Raw genomic sequence first — 21,727 nt, forward strand, 5'->3', positions numbered from 1 at the left:
GATGTGGGGTATGGTGTGGTGTGGTGGTGTGGAGTGCGGTGTGGTGTGGAGTGTGGTGTGGTGTGGTGTGGTGTGGGGTGTGTGTGGTGTGGTGTGGGGTGTGTGGTGTGGTGTGGGGTGGTGTGTGTGGTGTGTGTGATGTGGGGTGTGCTGTGGTGTGGTGTGGGGTGTGGGGTGTGGTGTGGGGTGTGGTGTGGTGTGGTGTGGTGTGGAGTGTGTGTGAGGTGGGGTGTGGTATGGTGTGGAGTGTGGTGTGGAGTGTGGTGTGGGGTGTGTGATGTGGTGTGGGGTGTGTGATGTGGTGTGGTGTGTGTGGTGTGGGATGGGGTGGTGTGGTGTGTGTGGTGTGGTGTGGGGTGGTGTGGTGTGGGGTGTGTGGTGTGGGGTGTGGTGTGTGGTGTGGTGTGTGTAGTGGTATGGTGGTGGAGTGTGGTGGTGTGGGGTGGTGTGGAGTGTGGTGTGTGGTGTGGAGTGGTGTGGGGTGTGGTGTGTGGTGTGTGGTGTGTGTAGTGGTATGGTGGTGTGGTGTGGTGTGTGTGGTGTAGGGTGGTGTGGTGTGGTGTGGTGTGGGTGTGGTGGTGTGTAGTGTGGTGTGGTGTGTAGTGTGGTGTGTGTGGTGGGGTGGTGTGTGTGGTGGTGTGTGGTGTGGGGTGATGTGGTGTGTGGTGTGAATGTAAATGTAATGTAATGTGTGGGGTGGGGTGGGGTGGTGTGGGGTGTGGTGGAGTGGAGTGTGGTGGTGTGATGTGGGGTGTGCTGTGGTGTGGTGTGTGGTGTGGGGTGTGGTGTGTGATGTGGGGTGTGGTATGGTGTGGTGTGGAGTGTGGTGGTGTGGGGTGGTGTGGTGTGGTGGTGTGGGTGTGGTGGGGTGTGTGGTGTGGGGTGTGGGGTGGGGGGTGTGTGGTGTGTGTGGTGTGGGGTGGGTGTGGGGTGGTGTGGGGTGGTGGTGGGGTGTGGTGGGTGTGGGGTGGTGTGGTGTGTGTTGTGGGGTGGTGTGGGGTGGTGTGGGGTGGTGTGTGGTGTGGGGTGGGTGTGGGGTGGTGTGGTGTGTGGGGTGGTGTGGGGTGGGTGTGGGGTGGTGTGGTGTGGTGTGTGGGGTGTTGTGGGGGGTGTGTGGTGTGGGGTGGGTGTGGGGTGGGTGTGGGGTGGTGTGGTGTGGTGTGTGGTGTGGGGTGGTGTGGGGTGGTGTGTGGTGTGTGGGTGTGGGGTGGGTGTGGGGTGGTGTGGTGTGTGGGGTGGTGTGGTGTGGTGTGTGGTGTGGGGTGGGGTGGTGTGTTGTGTGGGGTGATGTGGTGTGGAGTGTGGTGTGTTGTGTGTGGGGTGGTGGTGTGTGGTGTGGGGTGGTGTGGGTGTGGATGTGGTGGGGTGTGGTGGTGGGGTGTGGTGGTGTGGTGTGTGGTGTGTAGTGTGGTGTGTTGTGTGGGGTGGTGTGGGGTGGTGTGTGGTGTGGTGTGGTGTGGGGTGGTGGTGTGGGTGTGGTGGTGTGTAGTGTGGTGTGTAGTGTGGTGTGTAGTGTGGTGTGTGGGTGGTGTGGGGTGGTGTGTGGTGTGGTGGGGTGGTGTGGGTGGTGTGGTATGTGGTGTGGGTGGGGTGGGTGTGGTGTGGGGTGGTGTGGGGTGTGTGTGTGTGTGGGTGGTGGTTGTGTGGGGTGGTGTGGGGTGGTGTGTGGTGTGGGGTGGTATGTGGTGTGGTGGTGTGGGTGGGGTGGGTGTGTGTGTGTGGTGTGGGGTGGTGTGGGGTGGTGTGTGGTGTGTGTGGGGTGGTGTGGTGTGTGTGGGGTGGTGTGGGGTGGTGTGGGGTGGTATGTGGTGTGGGTGTGGTGGGGTGTGTGTGTGGTGTGTTGTTGTGTGGGATGGTGTGGGGTGGTGTGGTGTGTGGTGTGGGGTGTGGTGTGGGGGTGGTGTGTGGTGTGTGTGGTGGGTGTGGGGTGGTGTGGTGTGTGTGGTGTGGTGGTGTGTGTGTGGTGTGTGTGGGGTGTGGTGTGTGTGGGGTGGTGTGTTGTGTGGGGTGGTGTGGGGTGGTGTGGGTGTGGTGGTGGTGTGGGGTGGTATGTGGTGTGTGTGGTGTGGTGTGGGGTGGGTGTGATGTGTGGTGTGGGGTGGTGTGGGGTGGTGTGGGTGTGTGTGGGGTGGTGTGTTGTGTGGGGTGGTGTGTGGGTGGTGTGGGGTGGTATGTGGTGTGGAGTGTGGTGGGGTGTAGTGTGGTGTGTTGTTGTGTGGGATGGTGTGGGGTGGTGTGGTGTGTGTGTGGTGTGGTGTGTGGGGTGGTGTGGTGGTGTGTGGTGGGTGTGGGGGGTGGTGTGGTGTGTGTGGGTGTGGTGGTGTGTGTGTGGTGTGTGGGGGTGTGTGTGTGTGGGGTGGTGTGTTGTGTGTGGTGTGGGGTGGTGTGGGGTGGTGTGTGGTGTGGGGTGGTATGTGGTGTGTGTGGTGTGGTGTGGGGTGGGTGTGATGTGTGGTGTGGGGTGGTGTGGGGTGGTGTGTGGTGTGTGTAGGGTGGTGTGTTGTGTGGGGTGGTGTGTGGTGTGGGGTGGTATGTGGTGTGGTGTGGTGGGGTGTGTGTGGTGTGTTGTTGTGTGGGATGGTGTGGGTGGTGTGGTGTGTGGGTGTGTGGTGTGGTGTGTGGGGTGGTGTGTGGTGTGTGTGGTGGGTGTGGGGTGGTGTGGTATGTGGTGTGGGTGTGGTGGTGTGGTGTGTGGTGGTGGTTGTTGTGTGTGGTGTGGTGTGGGGTGGTGTGTGGGTGGTGTGGGGTGGGGTGGGGTGGTGTGGTGTGTGGGGTGGTGTGTGTGTGTGGTGTGTGGTGGTGGTGTGGTGGTGGCGTGGTGTGGGGTGTGGTGGTGTGTGGTGGTGTGGTGTGGGGTGGTGTGTGGTGTGGTGGGGGTGGTGTGGGGGGGTGGTGTGTGGTGTGTGTGTGTGGGATGGGTGTGGGGTGGTGTGGTGTGTGGGGTGTGTGGTGTGGTGTGTGGTGTGGGGTGGGGTGGTGTGTTGTGTGGGGTGATGTGTGTGGAGTGTGGTGTGTTGTTGTGTGGGGTGGTGTGGTGTGTGGTGTGGGGTGGTGTGTGGTGTGGGGTGATGTGGTGGGGTGTGGTGGTGTGTGTGTGGTGTGTGTGGTGTGTAGTGTGGTGTGTTGTGTGGGGTGGTGTGGGGTGGTGTGTGGTGTGGGGTGTGGTGGTGTGGTGTGTGGTGGTGTGGGTGTGGTGGTGTGTGTGTGGTGTGTAGTGTGGTGTGTGTGTGGTGTGTTGGGTGGTGTGGGGTGGTGTGTGGTGTGTGTGGTGTGGGGTGGTGTGGGGTGGTATGTGGTGTGGAGTGTGGTGGGTGTGGGGTGGTGTGGGGTGTGTGTGTGTGGGGTGGTGTGTTGTGTGGGGTGGTGTGGGGTGGTGTGTGGTGTGGGGTGGTGTGGTGTGTGTGGTGGGTGTGGGGTGGGTGTGATGTGTGTGTGGGGTGGTGTGGGGTGGTGTGTGGTGTGTGTGGGGTGGTGTGTGTGTGGGGTGGTGTGGGGGTGGTGTGGGGTGGTATGTGGTGTGGGTGTGGTGGGGTGTAGTGTGGTGTGTTGTTGTGTGGGATGGTGTGGGGTGGTGTGGTGTGGGTGTGTGTGGTGTGGTGTGTGGGGTGGTGTGTGGTGTGTGTGGTGGGTGTGGGGTGGTGTGGTATGTGGTGTGGGTGTGGTGGTGTGTGTGTGGTTGTGTGGGGTGTGGTGTGTGTGGGGTGGTGTGTTGTGTGGGGTGGTGTGGGGTGGTGTGGGGTGGTGTGTGGTGTGGGGTGGTATGTGGTGTGTGTGGTGTGGTGTGGGGTGGGTGTGATGTGTGGTGTGGGGTGGTGTGGGGTGGTGTGTGGTGTGTGTGGGGTGGTGTGTTGTGTGGGGTGGTGTGGGGTGGTGTGGGGTGGTATGTGGTGTGGAGTGTGGTGGGGTGTAGTGTGGTGTGTTGTTGTGTGGGATGGTGTGGGGTGGTGTGGTGTGTGGTGTGTGTGGTGTGGTGTGTGGGGTGGTGTGTGGTGTGTGTGGTGGGTGTGGGGTGGTGTGGTATGTGGTGTGGGTGTGGTGGTGTGTAGTGTGGTGTGTGTGGGGTGTGGTGTGTGGGGGTGGTGTGTTGTGTGGGGTGGTGTGGGGTGGTGTGGGGTGGTGTGTGGTGTGGGGTGGTATGTGGTGTGTGTGGTGTGGTGTGGGGTGTGATGTGTGGTGTGGGGTGGTGTGGGGTGGTGTGTGGTGTGGGGTGGTGTGTTGTGTGGGGTGGTGTGGGGTGGTGGGGGTGGTATGTGGTGTGGGTGTGGTGGGGTGTAGTGTGTGTGTTGTTGTGTGGGATGGTGTGGGGTGGTGTGGTGTGTGGTGTGTGGTGTGGTGTGTGGGGTGGTGTGTGGTGTGTGTGGTGGGTGTGGGGTGGTGTGGGTGTGGTGTGGAGTGTGGTGGTGTGTGTGTGTGTGTTGTGTGTGGGGTGGTGTGGTGTGGGGTGGTGTGTGTGGTGGGGGTGGGGTGGTGTGGTGTGGTGTGTGGGGTGGTGTGGTGTGTGTGGTGTGTGGTGGTGTGGTGTGGTGTGTGGTGGTGTGGGGTGTGGTGGTGTGTGGTGTGTGGTGTGGGGTGTGGGGTGGTGTGGTGTGGTGGTGTGTGGTGGTGTGGTGTGTGTGTGGGTGTGGGGTGTGGTGTGGGGTGGTGGTGTGTGGTGGTGTGGGTGGGGGTGGTGTGTGGTGGTGTGGTGTGTGGTGGTGTGTGGTGTGGGGTGGTGTGGTGTGTGGTGGTGTGTGGTGTGTGTGGTGGGGGTGGTGTGGTGTGGTGTATGGTGGTGTGGTGTGTGTGGTGTGGTGTGGGGTGGGGTGGGGTGGTGTGGAGTGTGGGGTGGTGTGGTGTGTGGTGTGTGGTGTGTGTGTGTGTGGGGTGGTGTGGTGTGGGGTGGGGTGGTGTGGAGTGTGGGGTGGTGTGGTGTGTGGTATGGTGTGTGGTGTGTGGTGTGGTGTGTGGTGTGGTGAAGTGTGGGGTGGTGTGGTGTGTGGTGTGGTGTGTGTGTGTTTTGACTGTAAGTGTGTGTTTTGACTGTAAGTGTGTTTCTGTGTTTAGGTCTGTGAGCACCACAACCCCTGTAAAGACAATACACACCGTTGCAGTCAGCATGCGGAGTGTGTGTACCTGGGCGTGGCGTCTGAAACTGTGTATCGGTGTGTGTGTGGCGTTGGCTTCGCTGGGGACGGCTTCCTGTGTACTGAAGATTCTGACCTAGATGGCTGGCCCAATCATATCCTTCCCTGCCACCACAACACAACCTACCACTGTCTACAGGTACACACTAACACACACTTAGGCACACACCCAGGCACACACACATAACGTATCACTCATTCACACACGCTCACATACACACACACATAATGCATCTTTCCCCCCGAGATGGCATAGCAGTTCAGACGTCTTTTGTCCTCGTCTTGTCGTGTCGTGTATATATATATATTTACAACTTTTTCCACATATATTTTATTTTTATTTTCCATCAACTCATCTTCAATACACTCTCCTGCAACCCGCCTCACCAATTTATATTTATAAATAAGTATTATTTACCTTAAATCTGCAATCCTCCAAGAAGCTAGCCAGAAGCTAGCCAGAAACTCCAATTAGCTAGCCAGAAGCTAGCCAGAAACTCCAAGAAGCTAGCCAGAAGCTAGCCAGGAGCTAGCCAGAAGCTAATCAGAAGCTAGTTAGCTTCTTTACTGGCAACTCGTTAGTATTCAGCTAACCACGGTTTGTGGTCATCAGCTATCCTTTAGCTCGAAAATCTATCGCCAGTTTTGTACGGCGCAGCGCGGCTCGGAACGGAACATACCGGACCAATTTTTCTCTCCATGTCCCTGGATTTCAACTGCTCTCTGGACATTCACTCCCGGATCTCACAGCTAGCTGGCTGCTATCCGTGTGTCTATCTGCTTTCGTCGATTCCGGAGCAAACATCAATTACTCCGGAGCTAGCCAGCTCCGTCAATCACTCCTGAGCTCCGTCAATCACTCCTGGGCTGCAGTCACCTATCCGGACCCGTTTTACTGCCTACGCGGAGCCCCACCGGGCCTTCACAACTGGACTGCCGACGTTATCTACCCGAAGGAGATCCGGCTGGCTCCTCCGTCGCGACGTTACCTAAACGCCCATCTGCGGCCTGCTAACCGTTAGCTGTCTTACCGGCTGCTCTCAGAATAGACAATCGGACAATTTATTTATTTTTATTATTATTATGTTTCTTCTTGGGCCTCTATAACTATATCTATTGTTTTTATTTTTTTGTTGTTGTGTGATTTGGACTAATCCCCTCTACCACACGGAACCCCACTAATCTACTGACGGAACGCAAGAGGTGGCTAACAACAGACCTCCATCCTATGCTAGCTTGCTACCGATGTCCTGGCTAGCTGTCTAAATCGCCGTGACCCCCAAACCAACCTCTCCACTCCCTGGACCCTTTTGATCACTCGACTAAGGATGCCTCTCCTTAATGTCAATATGTCTTGTCCATTGCTGTTCTGGTTAGTGTTTATTGGCTTATTTCACTGTAGAGCCTCTAGTCCTGCTCACTATACCTTATCCAACTTATTAGTTCCACCACCCACACATGCAATGACATCTCCTGGTTTCAATGATGTTTCTAGAGACAATATCTCTCTCTTCATCACTCAATACCTAGGTTTACCTCCACTGTATTCACATCCTACCATACCTTTGTCTGTACATTATGCCTTGATGCTATTTTATCGCCCCCAGAAACCTCCTTTTACTCTCTGTTCCAGACGTTCTAGACGACCAATTCTTATTGCTTTTAGCCGTACCCTTATTCTTCTCCTCCTATGTTCCTCTGGCGATGTAGAGGTGAATCCAGGCCCTGCAGTGCCTAGCTCCACTCCTATTCCCCAGGCGCTCTCTTTTGATGACTTCTGTAACCGTAATAGACTTGGTTTCATGCATGTTAACATTAGAAGCCTCCTCCCTAAGTTTGTTCTATTCACTGCTTTAGCACACTCTGCCAACCCGGATGTTCTAGCTGTGTCTGAATCCTGGCTTAGGAAGACCACCAAAAATTCAGAAATTTTAATTCCAAACTACAACATTTTCAGACAAGATAGAACTGCCAAAGGGGCGGTGTTGCAATCTACTGCAAAGATAGCCTGCAGAGTTCTGTCCTACTATCCAGGTCTGTACCCAAACAATTTGAACTTCTACTTTTAAAAATCCACCTCTCTAAAAACAAGTCTCTCACCGTTGCCGCCTGCTATAGACCACCCTCTGCCCCCAGCTGTGCTCTGGACACCATATGTGAACTGATTGCCCCCCATCTATCTTCAGAGCTCGTGCTGCTAGGCGACCTAAACTGGAACATGCTTAACACCCCAGCCATCCTACAATCTAAACTTGATGCCCTCAATCTCACACAAATTATCAATGAACCTACCAGGTACCCCCAAAGCCTTAAACACAGGCACCCTCATAGATATCATCCTAACCAACTTCCCCTCTAAATACACCTCTGCTGTCTTCAACCAAGATCTCAGCGATCACTGCCTCATTGCCTGCATCCGTAATGGGTCAGCGGTCAAACGACCTCCACTCATCACTGTAAAACGCTCCCTGAAACACTTCAGCGAGCAGGCCTTTCTAATCGACCTGGCCGGGGTATCCTGGAAGGATATTGATCTCATCCCGTCAGTAGAGGATGCCTGGATATTTTTTTAAATGCCTTCCTAACAATCTTAAATAAACATGCCCCATTCAAGAAATTTAGAACCAGGAACAGATATAGCCCTTGGTTCTCCCCAGACCTGACTGCCCTTAACCAACACAAAAACCTCCTATGGCGTTCTGCATTAGCATCAAACAGCCCCCGTGATATGCAGCTGTTCAGGGAAGCTAGAAACCGTTATACACAGGCAGTTAGAAAAGCCAAGGCTAGCTTTTTCAAGCAGAAATTTGCTTCCTGCAACACTAACTCTAAAAAGTTCTGGGACACTGTAAAGTCCATGGAGAATAAGAACACCTCCTCCCAGCTGCCCACTGCACTGAAGATAGGAAACACTGTCACCACTGATAAATCCACCATAATTGAGAATTTCAATACGTTTTTTTCTACGGCTGGCCATGCTTTCCACCTGGCTACTCCTACCCCGGTCAACAGCACTGCACCCCCAACAGCAACTCGCCCAAGCCTTCCCCATTTCTCCTTCTCCCAAATCCATTCAGCTGAAGTTCTGAAAGAGCTGAAAAATCTGGACCCCTACAAATCAGCCGGGCTAGACAATCTGGACCCTTTCTTTCTAAAATTATCTGCCGAAATTGTTGCCACCCCTATTACTAGCCTGTTCAACCTCTCTTTCGTGTCGTCTGAGATTCCCAAAGATTGGAAAGCAGCTGCGGTCATCCCCCTCTTCAAAGGGGAGACACTCTAGACCCAAACTGCTACAGACCTATATCTATCCTGCCATGCCTTTCTAAGGTCTTCGAAAGCCAAGTCAACAAACAGATTACCGACCATTTCGAATCTCACCATACCTTCTCTGCTATGCAATCTGGTTTCAGAGCTGGTCATGGGTGCACCTCAGCCACGCTCAAGGTCCTAAACGATATCTTAACCGCCATCGATAAGAAACATTACTGTGCAGCCGTATTCATTGATCTGGCCAAGGCTTTCGACTCTGTCAACCACCACATCCTCATCGGCAGACTCGACAGCCTTGGTTTCTCAAATGATTGACTCGCCTGGTTCACCAACTACTTCTCTGATAGAGTTCAGTGTGTCAAATCGGAGGGTCTGCTGTCCGGACCTCTGGCAGTCTCTATGGGGGTGCCACAGGGTTCAATTCTTGGACCGACTCTCTTCTCTGTATACATCAATGAGGTCGCTCTTGCTGCTGGTGAGTCTCTGATCCACCTCTACGCAGACGACACCATTCTGTATACTTCCGGCCCTTCTTTGGACACTGTGTTAACAACCCTCCAGGCAAGCTTCAATGCCATACAACTCTCCTTCCGTGGCCTCCAATTGCTCTTAAATACAAGTAAAACTAAATGCATGCTCTTCAACCGATCGCTACCTGCACCTACCCGCCTGTCCAACATCACTACTCTGGACGGCTCTGACTTAGAATACGTGGACAACTACAAATACTTAGGTGTCTGGTTAGACTGTAAACTCTCCTTCCAGACCCATATCAAACATCTCCAATCCAAAGTTAAATCTAGAATTGGCTTCCTATTTCGCAACAAAGCATCCTTCACTCATGCTGCCAAACATACCCTTGTAAAATTGACCATCCTACCAATCCTCGACTTTGGCGATGTCATTTACAAAATAGCCTCCCATACCCTACTCAACAAATTGGATGCAGTCTATCACAGTGCAATCCGTTTTGTCACCAAAGCCCCATATACTACCCACCATTGCGACCTGTACGCTCTCGTTGGCTGGCCCTCGCTTCATACTCGTCGCCAAACCCACTGGCTCCATGTCATCTACAAGACCCTGCTAGGTAAAGTCCCCCCTTATCTCAGCTCGCTGGTCACCATAGCATCTCCCACCTGTAGCACACGCTCCAGCAGGTATATCTCTCTAGTCACCCCCAAAACCAATTCTTTCTTTGGCCGCCTCTCCTTCCAGTTCTCTGCTGCCAATGACTGGAACGAACTACAAAAATCTCTTAAATTGGAAACACTTATCTCCCTCACTAGCTTTAAGCACCAACTGTCAGAGCATCTTACAGATTACTGCACCTGTACATAGCCCACCTATAATTTAGCCCAAACAACTACCTCTTTCCCAACTGTTTAATTTAATTTACCAATTTAATTTATTTACTTTGCTCCTTTGCACCCCATTATTTTTATTTCTACTATGCACATTCTTCCACTGCAAAACTACCATTCCAGTGTTTTACTTGCTATATTGTATTTACTTTGCCACCATGGCCTTTTTTGCCTTTACCTCCCTTCTCACCTAATTTGCTCACATTGTATATAGACTTGTTTTTTTACTGTATTATTGACTGTATGTTTGTTTTACTCCATGTGTAACTCTGTGTCGTTGTATGTGTCGAACTGCTTTGCTTTATCTTGGCCAGGTCGCAATTGTAAATGAGAACTTGTTCTCAACTTGCTTACCTGGTTAAATAAAGGTGAAATAAAAAATAAATAAATAAAAATCACACACACACACTCACACACATAAAGCATCACTCACACACTCACTCACACACACAATACACACAATACATAACTCATACACACTCACACACACACACACGCACGCACGCACGCACGCACGCACGCACGCACGCACGCACACACACACACACACACATAACTCATACACACACACACACAACTGTATATGCTTAAGATTCACTTCGAAATAGGACATCCGTCTATGTACCGAGGATGTAGGGGGATACCTTTTAAACATGCCACTAGGGGCAACAGTGAGCACTATTACCATCAAGTAGGTTTGGAGTTTACTAGGCCGTTGTGGACGGGAATGGCGGATGTGTGTACAGATAGACAGAACACTTCCATGTCCCACCACTGGGGGGCAGCATACACTAGGCCAGGTGTTGAGAGGGACAGTCAGTAATTGGTCACAGGTGTGAGAGAATGGGATTGGCTTTTCTATGTATTATTATTATTATTATTATTATTATTATTGGAGCTGTCTCCTAGCTATTTCTGGACCATGGTTAGCTGTCTCCTAGCTATCCCTGGACCATGGTTAGCTGTCTCCTAGCTATTTCTGGACCATGGTTAGCTGTCTCCTAGCTATCCCTGGACCGTGGTTAGCTGTCTCCTAGCTATTTCTGGACCATGGTTAGCTGTCTCCTAGCTATCCCTGGACCGTGGTTAGCTGTCTCCTAGCTATTCCTGGACCATGGTTAGCTGTCTCCTAGCTATCCCTGGACCGTGGTTAGCTGTCTCCTAGCTATTCCTGGACCATGGTTAGCTATCTCCTAGCTATTCCTGGACCGTGGTTAGCTGTCTCCTAGCTATTCCTGGACCGTGGTTAGCTGTCTCCTAGCTATTCCTGGACCGTGGTTAGCTGTCTCCTAGCTATTCCTGGACCGTGGTTAGCTGTCTCCTAGCTATCCCTGGACCATGGTTAGCTGTCTCCTAGCTATCCCTGGACCATGGTTAGCTGTCTCCTATCTATCCCTGGACCGTGGTTAGCTGTCTCCTAGCTATTCCTGGACTGTGGTTAGCTGTCTCCTAGCTATTCCTGGACCGTGGTTAGCTGTCTCCTAGCTATCCCTGGACCGTGGTTAGCTGTCTCCTAGCTATTCCTTGGACCGTGGTTAGCTGTCTCCTAGCTATCCCTGGACCACGGTTAGCTGTCTTCTAGCTATCCCTGGACCACGGTTAGCTGTCTCCTAGCTATCACTTGACCGTCGTTAGCTGTCTCCTAGCTATTCCTGGACCGTGGTTAGCTGTCTCCTAGCTATCCCTGGACCACGGTTAGCTGTCTCCTAGCTATCCCTGGACCACGGTTAGCTGTCTCCTAGCTATCCCTGGACCACGGTTAGCTGTCTCCTAGCTATCACTTGACCGTGGTTAGCTGTCTCCTAGCTATCACTTGACCGTGGTTAGCTGTCTCCTAGCTATCACTTGACCGTGGTTAGCTGTCTCCCAGCTATCCCTGGACCACGGTTAGCTGTCTCCCAGCTATCCCTGGACCATGGTTAGCTGTCTCCTAGCTATCCCTGGACCACGGTTAGCTGTCTCCTAGCTATCCCTGGACCATGGTTAGCTGTCTCCTAGCTATCCCTGGACCATGGTTAGCTGTCTCCTAGCTATCCCTGGACCATGGTTAGCTGTCTCCTAGCTATTCCTGGACCATGGTTAGCTGTCTCCCAGCTATCCCTGGACCATGGTTAGCTGTCTCCTAGCTATTCCTGGACCATGGTTAGCTGTCTCCTAGCTATCCCTGGACCATGGTTAGCTGTCTCCCAGCTATCCCTGGACCATGGTTAGCTGTCTCCTAGCTATTTCTGGACCATGGTTAGCTGTCTCCTAGCTATCCCTGGACCATGGTTAGCTGTCTCCTAGCTATTTCTGGACCATGGTTAGCTGTCTCCTAGCTATCCCTGGACCATGGTTAGCTGTCTCCTAGCTATCCCTGGACCATGGTTAGCTGTCTCCTAGCTATCCCTGGACCATGGTTAGCTGTCTCCTAGCTATCCCTGGACCATGGTTAGCTGTCTCCTAGCTATTCCTGGACCATGGTTAGCTGTCTCCCAGCTATCCCTGGACCATGGTTAGCTGTCTCCTAGCTATTCCTGGACCATGGTTAGCTGTCTCCTAGCTACCCTGGACCATGGTTAGCTGTCTCCTAGCTATTCCTGGACCATGGTTAGCTGTCTCCCAGCTAACTGCTGTTTGTTGTGCTAGCGGATTAGCCTCGCCTACTGTTTTTAGCTAGCTTTCCAAATTCAACACCTGTGATTACTGTATGCCTCGCTGTATGTCTCTCTCAGATGTCAATATGCCTTGTATACTGTTGTTCAGGTTAGTTATCATTGTTTTAGTTCAAAATGGAGCCCCTAGACCCACTCTGCATACCCCTGTTACCTCCTTTGTCCCACCTCCCACACATGCGGTGACCTCACCCATTACAACCAGCATGTCCAGAGATAAAACCTCTCTCATCATCACCCAGTGCCTGGGCCTACCTCCGCTGTACCCACACCCCACCATACCCCTGTCTGCACATTATGCCCTGATTATAATCTACCATGCCCAGAAACCTGCTCCTCTTATCCTCTGCCCCCAACGCTCTAGGCGACCAGTTTTGATAGCCTTTAGCCGCACCCTCATACTACTCCTTCTCTGTTCCGCGGGTGATGTGGAGGTAAACCCAGGCCCTGCATGTCCCCAGGTACCCTCATTTGTTGACTTCTGTGATCGAAAAAGCCTTGGTTTTATGCATGTCAACATCAGAAGCCTCCTCCCTAAGTTTGTTTTACTCACTGCTTTAGCACACTCTGCTAACCCTGATGTCCTTGCCGTGTCTGAATCCTGGCTCAGGAAGGCCACCAAAAATTCAGAGATTTCCATACCCAACTATAACATCTTCCGTCAAGATAGAACTGCCAAAGGGGGCGGAGTTGCAGTCTACTGCAGAGATAGCCTGCAAAGTAATGTCATACTTTCCAGGTCCATACCCAAACAGTTCGAACTACTAATTTTGAAAATTACTCTCTCCAGAAATAAGTCTCTCACTGTTGCCGCCTGCTACCGACCACCCTCAGCTCCCAGCTGTGCCCTGGACACCATTTGTGAATTGATCGCCCCCCATCTAGCTTCAGAGTTTGTTCTGTTAGGTGACCTAAACTGGGATATGCTTAACACCCCGGCAGTCCTACAATGTAAGCTAGATGCCCTCAATCTCACTCAAATCATCAAGGAACCCACCAGGTACAACCCTAACTCTGTAAACAAGGGCACCCTCATAGATGTCATCCTGACCAACTGGCCCTCCAAATACACCTCCGCTGTCTTCAACCAGGATCTCAGCGATGACTGCCTCATTGCCTGTATCCGCCACGGAGCCGCAGTCAAACGACCACCCCTCATCACTGTCAAACGCTCCCTAAAACACTTCTGTGAGCAGGCCTTTCTAATCGACCTGGCCCGGGTATCCTGGAAGGACATTGACCTCATCCCGTCAGTTGAGGATGCCTGGTCATTCTTTAAAAGTAACTTCCTCACCATTTTAGTCTCCTAGCTATTCCTGGACCATGGTTAGCTGTCTCCTAGCTATCCCTGGACCATGGTTAGCTGTCTCCTAGCTATCCCTGGACATGGTTAGCTGTCTCCCAGCTATCCATGAACCAGGGTTAGCTGTCTCCCAGCTATCCATGAACCAGGGTTAGCTGTCTCCTAGCTATCCATGAACCAGGGTTAGCTGTCTACAGGTTCAGTGCCTTGCAAAAGTATTCACCCCCTTGGCATTTTTACTATGTTGTTGCATTACAACCTGTAATTTAAATGTATTTGGATTTCATGAAATGGACCTACACAAAATAGTCCAAAATGGTGAAGTGAAAAATATTACTTGTTTCCAGAACGTAAAAAAAAAAAAAAAAAAGTGGTGCGTGCATATGTATTCACCCCCTTTGCTATGAAGCCCCTAAATCAAATCTGGTGCAACCAAATACCTTCAGATGTCACATAACTAGTTAAATAAAGTCCACCTGTGTGCAATCTAACTGTCACATGATCTCAGTATATATACACCTGTTCTGAAATGCCCCAGAGTCTGCAACACCACTAAGCAAGGGGCACCACCAAGCAAGTGACACCATGAAGACCAAGGAGCTCACCAAACAGGTCAACACAACAACGTTGTGGAGATGTACAGATCAGGGTTGGGGTATAAAAAAATATCAGAAACTTTGAACATCCCACTGAGCACCATTAATCCATTATTAAAGAATGGAAAGCATATGGCACAACAACAAACCTGCCAAGAGAGGGCCGTCCTCCAAAACTCACGGACCAGGCAAGGAGGGCGGGCATTAAACAGAGAGGCAACAAAGAGACCAAAGATAACCCTGATGGATCTGCAAAGCTCCACAGCGGAGACTGGAGTATCTGTCCGTAGGACCACTTTAAGCCGTACACTCCACAGAGCTGGGCTTTACAGAAGAGTGTCCAGAAAAAAAGCCATTGTTTAAAGAAGAAAATAAGCAAACACATTTGGTGTTCGCCAAAAGGCATGTGGGAGACTCCCCAAACATATGAAGAAGGTACTCACGTCAGATGAGACTAAAATGGAGCTTTTTTGGCCATCAAGGAAAACGCTATGTCTGGGGCAAAACCAACACCTCTCATCGCCCCGAGAACACCATCCCCACAGTGAAGCATGGTAGTGGCAGCATCATGCTGTGGGGGTGTTTTTCATCGGCAGGGACTGGGAAACTGGTCAGAATTGAAGGAATGATTGATGGCGCTAAATACAGGGAAATTCTTGAGGGAAACCTGTTTCAGTCTTCCAGAGATTTGAGACTGGGACGGAGGTTCACCTTCCAGCAGGACAATGACCCTAAGCATACTGCTAAAGCAACACAACACATGGTTTAAGGGGAAACATTTAAAAGCCCATCCAACTTGAAGGATCTGGAGTAGATTGGTCTTGAAGAGTGGGCAAAAATCCCAGTGGCTAGATGTGCCAAGTTTATAGAGACATACCCCAAGAGACTTGCAGCTGTAATTGCTGCAAAAAGTGGCTCTACAAAGTATTGACTTTGGGGGGGGGGTGAATAGTTATGCACGCTCAAGTTTTCCGTTTTTTTGTCTTATTTCTTGTCTGTTTCACAATGAGAAATATTGTGCATCTTCAAAGTGGTAGGCATGTGTAAATCAAATGATACAAACCCCCCAAAAATCCATTTTAATTCCAGGTTGTAAGGCAACAAAATAGGAAAAATGCCAAGGGGGGTGAATACTTTTGCAAGCCGCTGTACGTGTCTCTAACACCATGCTGGGCTCACTGCTACTTACGGCCATGTAAAATAGACAGGTTATGGAACAGTTAGTCAAGCCCAGAACCCCTACAATAACATTTGATTGATTTGATTGAATATATAATAACTGAGCTGTATTGTGATTGACTAACAGGATAACTGCCCCGCCCTGCCAAACTCCGGACAGGAAGACCTTGACAATGATCGCCTTGGAGATGCCTGTGACCCTGATGACGACAACGACGATGTCTTAGATGAGAGGGTGAGGGTGAGGCTTTGTGTGTGTGTTTCTGTGTGTGTGTTTATTACATTGTGTGTATGCTCCCTAGGATAACTGCCCTGGACACTACAACCCCCATCAGTTTGACTCTGACAGAGATGGAGTTGGAGACCGCTGTGATAACTGTCCCTTCACCCCCAACCCTTTACAGACTGATACAGACAGCAACGGAGAGGGAGACGCCTGCAGTATCGACATGGATGGAGACGGTTTGTTTGTGTGTGTGTGTGTGTTTGTGTGTATGTGTGTGTGTGTGGGGGGGCAGGTTACTTTCTAAATGTTATTTGTTAGAAGTTACCAGTCCAGAATTGTCATCTGTAAAATAACTTTAGATTACCCAACCTCACTAAACTTACTCTGATTACTTTCAGTTACTTTTGGATACTTCCCCCTTAACAGGAGATTACCCAACCTCACTAAACTTACTCTGATTACTTTTAGTTACTTTTAGTTACTTCCCCCTTAACAGGAGATTACCCAACCTCACTAAACTTACTCTGATTACTTTCAGTTACTTTTGGATACTTCCCCCTTAACAGGAGATTACCCAACCTCACTAAACTTACTCTGATTACTTTCAGTTACTTTTAGTTACTTCCCCCTTAACAGGAGTAGATGAAGACACAAGGGATCCATCAAATGCATTTGGTGTCATCATAGTGGTCTCTGATTGGTGGTCATCATTGGTGTCATCATAGTTGTCTCTGATTGGTGGTCATCATTTGGTGTCATCATAGTTGTCTCTGATTGGTGGTCATCATTGGTGTCATCATAGTGGTGTCTGAGCTGTGGTCATCATTTGGTGTCATCATAGTGGTGTCTGACATGGGGTCGTCATTTGGTGTCATCATAATGGTCTCTGATTGGTGGTCATCATTTGGTGTCATCATAGTGGTGTCTGATTGGTGGTCATCATTTGGTGTCATCATAGTGGTCTCTGATTGGTGGTCATCATTTGGTGTCATCATAGTGGTTTCTGACCTGTGGTCATCATTTGGTGTCATCATAGTGGTCTCTGATTGGTGGTCATCATTTGGTGTCATCATAGTGGTCTCTGATTGGTGGTCATCATTTGGTGTCATCACAGTGGTGTCTGACCTGTGGTCATCATTTGGTGTCATCATAGTGGTCTCTGATTGGTGGTCATCATTGGTGTCATCATAGTGGTGTCTGACCTGTGGTCATCATTTGGTGTCATCATAGTGGTCTCTGATTGGTGGTCATCATTTGGTGTCATCACAGTGGTGTCTGACCTGTGGTCATCATTTGGTGTCATCATAGTGGTCTCTGATTGGTGGTCATCATTTGGTGTCATCATAGTGGTTTCTGACCTGTGGTCATCATTTGGTGTCATCATAGTGGTCTCTGATTGGTGGTCATCATTTGGTGTCATCATAGTGGTCTCTGATTGGTGGTCATCATTTGGTGTCATCATAGTGGTCTCTGATTGGTGGTCATCATTTGGTGTCATCATAGTGGTCTCTGATTGGTGACCTGTGGTCAGACTCGCTCAGGTGGAACAAACTTTAACTTTTTTTCAGAGCTGAATTGAATGTCATTGAGAAAACAGAAAGGTGTCAATGTATTTTTTTTGGTGCAAAAATTATTTCTGAAATTAAAAGTAATTCTAAAAGTATTCATGTCATTTTTCAAAAGTATCTGTAATTTGATTACAATATATTGGTAACTGATTACACTGTGTGTGTGTGTGTGTGTGTGTCCCTTCTGGTCCTAAAGCATACAGACATACACAACAAACAACAAGGAGATTACTCATGTAGCTTTAGTCTCACCCTAACCCATTCCTTCACATGATAGATGTGTGTGTGTTTGTCTGTGTGTTTGTCTGTGTGTTTGTCTGTGTGTTTGTGTGTGTGTGTGTCTGTGTGTTTGTCTGTGTGTTTGTCTGTGTGTTTGTCTGTGTATCTGTGTTTGTCTGTGTGTTGTGTGTTTGTCTGTGTGTTTGTCTGTGTGTTTGTCTGTGTGTTTGTCTGTGTGTTTGTCTGTGTGTTTGTCTGTGTGTTTGTGTAGAGATGCTGAACGACCATGATAACTGTCCCCTGCTGTATAACACTGAGCAGAGAGATACAGACCTGGACGGAGTGGGGGACCAATGTGACAACTGTCCTTTCGTGCACAACCCTACACAGGTACGCACGCACGCGCACACGCACGCACACACACACACACACACACACACACACACACACACACACACACACACACACACACACACACACACACACACACACACACACACACACACTGTAAACAGACACCATTGAATGTACACAACATACACATTAAAAACCAGACACCCTGGTCTATAGATTAACACCAGACACCGTGGTCTATAGATTAAAACCAGACACCGTGGTCTATAGATTAAAACCAGACACCGTGGTCTACAGATTAAAACCAGACACCGTGGTCTACAGATTAACACCAGACACCGTGGTCTATAGATTAAAACCAGACACCGTGGTCTATAGATTAAAACCAGACACCGTGGTCTATAGATTAAAACCAGACACCGTGGTCTACAGATTAAAACCAGACACCGTGGTCTATAGATTAAAACCAGACACCGTGGTCTATAGATTAAAACCAGACACCGTGGTCTACAGATTAAAACCAGACACCGTGGTCTATAGATTAAAACCAGACACCGTGGTCTACAGATTAAAACCAGACACCGTGGTCTATAGATTAAAACCAGACACCGTGGTCTACAGATTAAAACCAGACACCGTGGTCTACAGATTAAAACCAGACACCCTGGTCTACAGATTAAAACCAGACACCGTGGTCTACAGATTAACACCAGACACCGTGGTCTATAGATTAAAACCAGACACTGTGGTCTATAGATTAAAACCAGACACCGTGGTCTATAGATTAAAACCAGACACCCTGGTCTACAGATTAAAACCAGACACCGTGGTCTACAGATTAAAACCAGACACCGTGGTCTATAGATTAAAACCAGACACCGTGGTCTATAGATTAAAACCAGACACCGTGGTCTATAGATTAAAACCAGACACCGTGGTCTATAGATTAACACCAGACACCGTGGTCTATAGATTAAAACCAGACACCGTGGTCTATAGATTAAAACCAGACACCGTGGTCTATAGATTAAAACCAGACACCGTGGTCTATAGATTAAAACCAGACACCGTGGTCTACAGATTAAAACCAGACACAGTAGTCAATAGATTAAAACCAGACACCGTGGTCTACAGATTAAAACCAGACACCGTGGTCTATAGATTAAAACCAGACACCGTGGTCTATAGATTAACACCAGACACCGTGGTCTATAGATTAAAACCAGACACCGTGGTCTATAGATTAAAACCAGACACCGTGGTCTACAGATTAAAACCAGACACAGTGGTCTATAGATTAAAACCAGACACCATGGTCTACAGATTAAAACCAGACACCGTGGTCTATAGATTAAAACCAGGCACCGTGGTCTATAGATTAAAACCAGACACCGTGGTCTATAGATTAAAACCAGACACAGTAGTCTATAGATTAAAACCAGACACCGTGGTCTACAGATTAAAACCAGACACCGTGGTCTATAGATTAACACCAGACACCGTGGTCTATAGATTAAAACCAGACACCGTGGTCTATAGATTAAAACCAGACACCGTGGTCTATAGATTAAAACCAGACACCCTGGTCTATAGATTAAAACCAGACACCGTGGTCTATAGATTAAAACCAGACACCGTGGTCTGTAGATTAAAATCAGACACCGTGGTCTATAGATTAAAACCAGACACCGTGGTCTACAGATTAAAACCAGACACCGTGGTCTATAGATTAACACCAGACACCGTGGTCTATAGATTAAAACCAGACACCGTGGTCTATAGATTAAAACCAGACACCGTGGTCTACATATTAAAACCAGACACAGTGGTCTATAGATTAAAACCAGACACCATGGTCTACAGATTAAAACCAGACACCGTGGTCTATAGATTAAAACTAGACACCGTGGTCTATAGATTAAAACCAGACACCGCGGTCTATATATTAAAACCAGACACCGTGGTCTATAGATTAAAACCAGACACCGTGGTCTATAGATTAAAACTAGACACCGTGGTCTATAGATTAAAACTAGACACCGTGGTCTATAGATTAAAACCAGACACCGCGGTCTATAGATTAAAACCAGGCGCAGTGGTCTATAGATTAAAACCAGACACAGTGGTCTATAGATTAAAACCAGACACAGTGGTCTATAGATTAAAACCAGGCACTGCGGTCTATAGATTAAAACCAGGCACAGTGGTCTATAGATTAAAACCAGCCAGCACGGTCTCCAGTTTAAAACCAGCCAGCACGGTCTCCAGTTTAAAACCAGACACCGTGGTCTACAGATTAAAACCAGACACTGTGTCTATAGGTTAAAACCAGACACCGTGGTCTATAGATTAAAACCAGACACCGTGGTCTATAGATTTAAACCAGACACCCTGGTCTATAGATTAAAACCAGACACCGTGGTCTATAGATTAAAACCAGACACCCTGGTCTATAGATTAAAACCAGACACCGTGGTCTATAGATTAAAACCAGACACCGTGGTCTATAGATTAAAACCAGACACCGTGGTCTATAGATTAAAACCAGACACCATGGTCTACAGATTAAAACCAGACACCGTGGTCTATAGATTAACACCAGACACCGTGGTCTATAGATTAAAACCAGACACCGTGGTCTATAGATTAAAACCAGACACCGTGGTCTACATATTAAAACCAGACACAGTGGTCTATAGATTAAAACCAGACACCATGGTCTACAGATTAAAACCAGACACCGTGGTCTATAGATTAAAACTAGACACCGTGGTCTATAGATTAAAACCAGACACCGCGGTCTATATATTAAAACCAGACACCGTGGTCTATAGATTAAAACCAGACACCGTGGTCTATAGATTAAAACTAGACACCGTGGTCTATAGATTAAAACTAGACACCGTGGTCTATAGATTAAAACCAGACACCGCGGTCTATAGATTAAAACCAGGCACCGCGGTCTATAGATTAAAACCAGACACAGTGGTCTATAGATTAAAACCAGGCACTGCGGTCTATAGATTAAAACCAGGCACAGTGGTCTATAGATTAAAACCAGCCAGCACGGTCTCCAGTTTAAAACCAGCCAGCACGGTCTCCAGTTTAAAACCAGACACCGTGGTCTACAGATTAAAACCAGACACTGTGTCTATAGGTTAAAACCAGACACCGTGGTCTATAGGTTAAAACCAGACACCGTGGTCTATAGATTAAAACTAGACACCATGGCCTATAGATTAAAACCAGACACCGTGGCCTATAGATTAAAACCAGACACCGTGGTCTATAGTTTAAAACCAGACACCGTGGTCTATAGTTTAACACCAGACACCGTGGCCTATAGATTAAAACCAGACACCGTGGTCTATAGTTTAAAACCAGACACCGTGGTCTATAGTTTAACACCAGACACCGTGGTCTATAGATTAAAACCAGACACCGTGGTCTATAGAATAAAACTAGACACCGTGGACTATAGATTAAAACCAGACACCGTGGTCTATAGATTAAAACCAGACACCGTGGTCTATAGATTAAAACCAGACACCGTGGTCTATAGATTAAAACCAGACACCGTGGTCTATAGATTAAAACCAGACACTGTGTCTATAGATTAAAACCAGACACCATGGTCTATAGATTAAAACCAGAAACCGTGGTCTACAGATTAAAACCAGAAACCGTGGTCTATAGATTAAAACCAGACAAAGTGGTCTATAGATTAAAAGCAGACAAAGTGGTCTATAGATTAAAACCAGGCACAGTGGTCTATAGATTAAAACCAGACACCATGGTCTACAGATTAAAACCAGACACCATGGTCTACAGATTAAAACCAGACACCGTGGTCTACAGATTAAAACCA

General features: G+C 49.0%; 1 protein-coding gene across 1 annotated transcript in view; it reads left to right on the plus strand.

Annotated features, from left to right (window-relative positions):
• LOC135573634 (thrombospondin-2-like) overlaps positions 1-21,727 on the plus strand; it is an 81,324-nt gene that overhangs the window by 40,338 nt on the left and 19,259 nt on the right. Inside the window, exons 11-14 of the mRNA XM_065022928.1 lie at positions 5,044-5,262; positions 15,620-15,727; positions 15,795-15,954; positions 17,777-17,895. Coding sequence (XP_064879000.1) covers positions 5,044-5,262; positions 15,620-15,727; positions 15,795-15,954; positions 17,777-17,895 — 606 coding nt within the window. The remainder of the gene's footprint in view (positions 1-5,043; positions 5,263-15,619; positions 15,728-15,794; positions 15,955-17,776; positions 17,896-21,727) is intronic.

Source organism: Oncorhynchus nerka, linkage group LG10, assembly GCF_034236695.1.
Source record: "Oncorhynchus nerka isolate Pitt River linkage group LG10, Oner_Uvic_2.0, whole genome shotgun sequence".
NCBI classification, from domain to species: Eukaryota; Metazoa; Chordata; class Actinopteri; order Salmoniformes; family Salmonidae; genus Oncorhynchus; species Oncorhynchus nerka.